This window comes from Calypte anna, chromosome 2, assembly GCF_003957555.1.
Source record: "Calypte anna isolate BGI_N300 chromosome 2, bCalAnn1_v1.p, whole genome shotgun sequence".
NCBI classification, from domain to species: domain Eukaryota; kingdom Metazoa; phylum Chordata; class Aves; order Apodiformes; family Trochilidae; genus Calypte; species Calypte anna.
In genome coordinates this window covers 35,243,501-35,249,500 of record NC_044245.1, presented here as the reverse complement: position 1 = coordinate 35,249,500, position 6,000 = coordinate 35,243,501, and the positions used below count along the sequence as shown (strand labels likewise).

At 49.5% G+C, this 6,000-nt stretch overlaps 1 protein-coding gene across 2 annotated transcripts; it reads right to left on the bottom strand.

Annotated features, from left to right (window-relative positions):
• Positions 1 to 721: 721 nt before the first annotated feature.
• PRR15 (proline rich 15) lies at positions 722 to 2,821 on the bottom strand. Of its 2 annotated transcripts, none has more exons than XM_030445649.1 (2): positions 2,634 to 2,821; positions 722 to 2,096 (listed from the first exon to the last, which is right to left on the bottom strand). In XM_030445649.1, the coding sequence occupies exon 2, from the start codon at positions 2,085 to 2,087 to the stop codon at positions 1,719 to 1,721; it is 369 nt and encodes a 122-aa protein (XP_030301509.1). In that variant the 5' UTR covers positions 2,088 to 2,096; positions 2,634 to 2,821; the 3' UTR covers positions 722 to 1,718. The 2 variants fall into 2 exon arrangements, with proteins under 2 accessions (XP_030301509.1, XP_030301510.1); XM_030445650.1 differs by lacking the exon at positions 2,634 to 2,821 and adding an exon at positions 2,474 to 2,525.
• Between the last annotated feature and the right edge of the window lie 3,179 nt (positions 2,822 to 6,000).

Here is a 6,000-nt window from a genome sequence, read left to right as displayed (position 1 = left end):
TTGGGCCCTAAAATATAGAAATACAGGAAGTTTTTTTGTTTTTTGGGGTGGTTTTTTTTTTTTTTTTTTTGTGCTTCCCAAAGGGCAGCAAAGCCCCTTTGTCCTTGGGTTTCAGAATCTGAAGGACCAGCTGAGTAAAGGACTGGTGAATGCTTAAGCCAGCTACGTTGCCCAAGTTTATTGCACAAGAGCTTTCAAAGTTTTATTGTATATTATTATACACATTGAACCATAGGGCATTTGCCCAGGATCTACTGCATCATTTCACAGATTGCGAGTGGTTTAATCCATATTTTCACCTGGACATCAGCTCTCACCTCTTGTTTTCCTTCAGGTCAGTTTTTATTTATAATTGACCTTAAATGATTAGTTGCTACCAAACAAAATCTTAACTGTGTATTACTTGACTGCTTGTAATAATTCTCAGTCCCTGCCACTATGTAATATATCTCACATTCAGAGAAAGTCTAAAGCCACTTTAACAATATAAAGCATATTGTGAGTGCATTTAAAATAAATAAATCAGTTGTTGCTACATCACCTACTATTAAGAAATGTGTAATTGCTGAGTAATTTTAGCTGAGTTTGCTCTGTAAGGCACAACACCAGCATGAATCTGGCTTATAGTTTACTTTGTCCAAAAATCCAGGAGCTCTTAGAGGGAGCAGACAGCTGCCCAAGTTAAAGCACATTATTTTGCCACCAAAAGAAATCCTGGGAATCCTTAACTTCGCTTCACAAACCTTGGACATGGTAAACAGTAACGAACATTTCCAGTGGTGCCCAAGCCTATTTCCACTCTAGGAGTACAACCCTACCCGTGCTCTCCAGAGATAGTCTTGTCTCCCAAGAATATTTACGTCTTACCACCCAACTTCTTCATTGGAGCCTCATTATGCCACTTATCAACAATTATGCAAAAATGTGTTCCCTGGGTAAACAGTGTGAATTACTAGACAACAGCTGGCCTCCCTAACAGAACTATGGGACATCAGCCTCTGAAATGCTTGCTTAGCACTACACAGTGAAAGGAGGGGTGAAAACCAGCAAGGTCCTGCCTTTTGCATATTTAAACGCCCCTCTCCATACCTTTCTTCTGACCCCATGAGGGGAAGGCCGATCACGGCCATGCCTGCTCAATGCAGGGCAGGAGCACATAGGGCACGGCTGGAGGTCCTCAGACATCAGCTGACAGCACTTCATGCCCCTCTTCCCTCCATAAGGCAGAGTGTGAGACAAGGGCAGCAAAGCACCTTCTCTGGCGGAGAGCCAAGGGGAGCTGGGTCACAGGCCTGGGAAGTCAGCACCTTGGCTCCTGCCAAGGGCGGGGGGAAGGTATGGAGCGCCCAGCGTCGGTCCTGGGGTAGCACCTGTGAGTCCACTCACCACAGTGGAGCGAGTGGGGTGTTTATTGGTGTTATGTTGTTAAGACAATCGCATCGTTCTGTCATCGAGGGGTTTGGTCCCGGCGTGTGTTCGTGTAACACAGCGCAGGAGTCACTCATCTGGTGGAGGTGCCAGGCTCCCCGCAGTGTCCTCTCAGGGCTGGGGAGGCCGCTGCCGTGCCCCTCCATATCGCCCACGGGGTCAAGCAAGGCCAAACCCAGATGGTGAGGCAGCCATAGGCTCCGACCACCTGTCCTGCCGGTGCTCTGCCCACCCGTCCAGTGGCCGCAGCTCTCAGGGCCACAACTCCGGGGGCGAAGTCCTCTCCTGGGCTACTCGCCCCCCTGGGCGGCACAGCCCGGGGCACCGCCACCGTCGAAGACCTCAGGGCTGTCGGCCAGCAGCGAGGTGCGCACCTTCCGCCTCTCCTTGAAGCGGCCCGAGTGGGAGACGCGGAGGCTCCGGCGGTTGCCGCCTCCCGAACCCACGGCCTCGCCGCTGCCGAAGGGGGGTGGCTGCTCCTCCTGACCGCCGAGGCTCGGGGGGACGGCGGGGGTCTCGCTGGTGGCGGCGGGGGGTGGCGGGGCGGGCGCTGCTTCCTTGTGCTTCTTCTTGCTGGTCAGCGACTTCCACCAGGGTCCCGCCGAGGTGCCCTTCACGCTGGCGTGGGGACCGGCAGTGGCCGCGGCGCTGTCCGCCATCTCGGGCTCCTGCGTAGGGGTGGAAGAGAAGGGAGGGAGGGCGGGCTGGCAGCTTGGGCACACCGACACCTCGCCCGCTCCGGACGGCGCCGGGTGCAGCTGCAAGCGCAGGGGACCCATCGCCCCCCTCAGCACGGGGAGAGCTGGGCAACCCAAGGAGCTTGCCGAACAGGGAAAGTCAGGTTTTGCAGGGGCGCCCGGGTGGAGGGCGGATTTAGCGATTTGCCCCTGGCCGAGCTCCGGTGACAGGCACGAAGCACTTCCCCACCTTCCCCTGCGCGGCTGGCGGAGAGAAGAGTTAAAGGTAAATAAAGTCCCGGAGCTCAGCCGCCAGGGAGCTGCCACTCACCGCCTCCAGCCCCAGAAGTAAACCCGGTGCCCGGTACCTTGGGGCTGCTGCCTCCTCCCGGGACGGGACAGGGAGCCCGCGTACCTCCTGGGGGCTCCGCCGACGAGGCACTGCTCCCTCCCTTTCTTCCTCCTTTCCCCTGTCCCTCCCTCCTCCCGCCGGTTCCCGGCGCAACAGGTACGGGCGGCGCCACTGACCTCCACCCGCCCGCTGCGGGAGCGCTCTCCTTCCCCTTCAAGGGAAGCGCGGCCGCTCCTTCCTCCGCACGTCCCTACGGCTCCATCGCCGCGGGAGGAAAGTAGCGCGGGCAGTGACCGCCCGGTACCGGGGAGCTGCGGAGGGAAGCGGCGGCCCGGCAGCTGTGCGTGGCGGCGGCAGGTGCGGGCCAGCCCCGCGGCTCAACCCCGTGGGCGGGGCGGTGGCTCGGCCGTCCCCAGGGCCGGGGCGGCTCCCGCTCACCTGCCCGGTTCCGGCCGTGTGGGGCAGGGGAAAGGCCGAGGGAGGAGGGGCCGGCCTCGGGATACGCCGCAGGGCCCTCGGGGCTGCGGGGAGGAGGTTGCGGGGCGGGAAGGAGGGACAGCCGGCTGTGGAGGAGGGAGCCTGCGTGCAGGTGGGGCAGCACCGTGGCATGGTGACAGCCCGGGGTGGCCGCGGTGCTGTCGCGTTTTGTTTGCGGACGTGACAGAAGTGTGTAGGTGAGTATTTTGTAGCCCGGAAGACAACAGAATTGTGCCCATATTTTAAAAATGAATGTAGCTGGCACACTAAGAAAGACAGTGCCATCTCGTATTTATACCTGAACTGGTTTATAAGTGGGACTTTGAATTTCTGTGTGATGATAGATATATGGGCATACCTTTTTTAAATGTCTTTACCTTTTTTTTTATTATTTATTCAGCCAGAAAGAAAAAAAAATTGATTGTACCACCCTTTGTGTTAAAAATGGTGATTTATTCTACGGAGAGCTGTGCCATGTAATATGCATTTGATCTCTTAACACCCCTCCCAGCAGCTACACAGTCAAGGATGCCCATGATCATGTGGAGGAGCTGATGAAAACAGCTGTATTTCAGCCTCAGCTTCTTTTGCAGATCAACTTCTACTCGAAGCTTCACTGAACAGCTCGGTAACATCTGATGTATGAAAACTAGTGAATGCAGATTACTGAGGGAGAGGAGCCCGGGGTGTGCATTTAGATGAGTCTTTAAACTGCTCTCTTCAAACCCAAAGTGTTTAGGATGGGGAAGCATGCATTGCCACACACTTCAAAGTGCTCTAAACTGTCTGTCATACTAATTGCTATCAGCAGCAAAAAAACTTCTCCTATAGAACAAACCAGTAACTTCCAGTGAGGATAGACAGCCTTTATAATCCCTCCTAACCAGCAAACAGACAGCATTTTCTAAGATGCATAGCACCAGGGCATGGCGCTCTGCTGGGTCAAGGACAGCAACAGAAGACAGGGTCAGGTTTCCCCCAGTGAATGTAACCTACTGCTACATTACTCATCTGTATCTATGGAGAAGGAGAACCCAAGCATCTCTCCTCATCTTGTGTCCCAGGGAGGTACCTGGGAAATAAATTTATAGAGAAATAAGGGTAATTATTTTAATTAAAAATCCCTTTCACAAAATGTTGACATAGAGCTTCCGTTCTGGTTCTAGAATGGAAACCATGGGTTCATACAAAGCATTTGCCACTGTACAACTTGTTTATATTCTTTTGATCACCATAGGCCTGACCTTTTAGCTCACATAATGCCAAACTTATATCAAATTAATGCTTTTTTTTTTCTTTTTTTCTTTTTTTTTTCAGTTCATCCTGTTTCAAAGATCCTTACAATGAAAGAGGTTTGTCATTTTCAATACTATACTGAAGGAAGGTCTGCTGAAAAGAGACAGGCAGGCTGGAAAGCTTTGTGAGAGACAATGTGAGTAGGAGGATGCTGCCTGCATGTGTATGCAGGGACACAGAAGGACAGCAAAACCTGTTCTGCATTTGAAAGTTACTGCTACGAATCAATCACAACACAAGATTGTCACTAAGGTTAGTGTTTATATAAAAACAACTCTGTCAGTGAAAAATGTATGTTCTGCCTCTTTCTTATGGCAACAGTACTTGTTGCATTCCTTCAATATGTATATATTTTCATGTTGATATAAAAAGAAAAGTAAAATAACCTATTGACTCTTTCAGTGCATGGAAATGAATTAGATATTATATTCATTCAGTGAGACTGCTGCAGTTAAATTCTGCCCTTTCATTTCAGGAGGTGATTAAGTTCATGGGTTTTTTTAGTCCCAACTAGGGTGGATGTGCAGGATTCTGTCAGATGGCTGAATCCACTGCAAAATAAAACTGTAGGGTCTTTTCTTTTATATGGTAACATGCTCCTTTTGTGTAGGATTGGACTATATTGACATTGGGTTCTTAATAGCTCTGCAGGCTCTCAAAAAAGCTGAAATACTCTGGTACTTTCAAGATTTAGATCCTTCAATATCAGCTCTCAAACCAACCTTACTTACAACACTGAAACTGTTGCTGTATTGAAAAGAGAGTAAGGAAAGGAAGGAAAGAAAAAGGAAAGAAGGAATGAAGGAATGTTTGTTGCACTTTCTACCATTCTTTTTTCCATTGCATAAAAAGACAGTTAATTATTATTGGTACCAGCACACTGCAGTTCTTGCAACTTCAGTAACAACTCAGTTCTTCCGGCTTTAGATTCCCAAAACCTGTCCCTAATTCCTACCTTAATTTTAACTGTGAGACTCCTGTCAACAACAACAAAACCCCCACCATAAATATCTGTCCCTTCTTGACATCATCCCTATTCCTACCACTGCAGGCTGTGCAGCATCCAGTAATGAATACCAGTTCCTCAATATTTGGATTCCTAACCCTTAATGTTACTTTGTTATGAACACCTATGAACCTCAGTCACCCAAAGTTCTTGGGCAGTAGCAAGTAGTAAATAATATGCATCTTCATGAACATTGTTCATACTCATACCTGCCCAATAGTAGAATAGAAAATAAGGTATATTCAAATACTGCCAGCAGCAATTTGTATTTTTCAGAATCTACAGTTCCAAACCCTACAGCTAATCCTACTCCTCATTCTAACCTTCATCTTAGTAGTAACAACTGGCTCATACTTTTAGGAAAAGAGAGCATACTTAAACCCTCACCTTGCCAGGCTTTGCAGGGTCCTGCAATAAATGCAACTTCCAGTGGTAAACTTGGTTCCTGAAATCCCCAAGTCTACCCTAAACTGAGCCCTCTACTTAAAATGCACTCCTTGCTTCTATTGCAGCTTACTAAGCACTGGCTCCAACTAACACAAGCTTTCTTCCTGACTGCAGTCCTTAAAACATCCTGTAATAAGCCAGGTCCTTCAGGCTTTGAACTCCCAGTCCTAACTGTAGCATCAGCATAATTATATCCAAAGACCATGCCTTTGGAGAAAGATAATGTAAAGGATGGGCCCTAAGCAAGACCCATTTATGTCCTAAATCTGCAAGCCCTAGAGCACTCGGCAATAATCACAGTTCCCTAAGGTTCAGAT

Coding starts and splice junctions, on each gene's coding strand:
- PRR15 (XM_030445649.1), bottom strand. CDS start 2,087: ATGGCGGACAGCGCCGCGGCCACTGCCGGTCCCCACGCCAGCGTGAAG.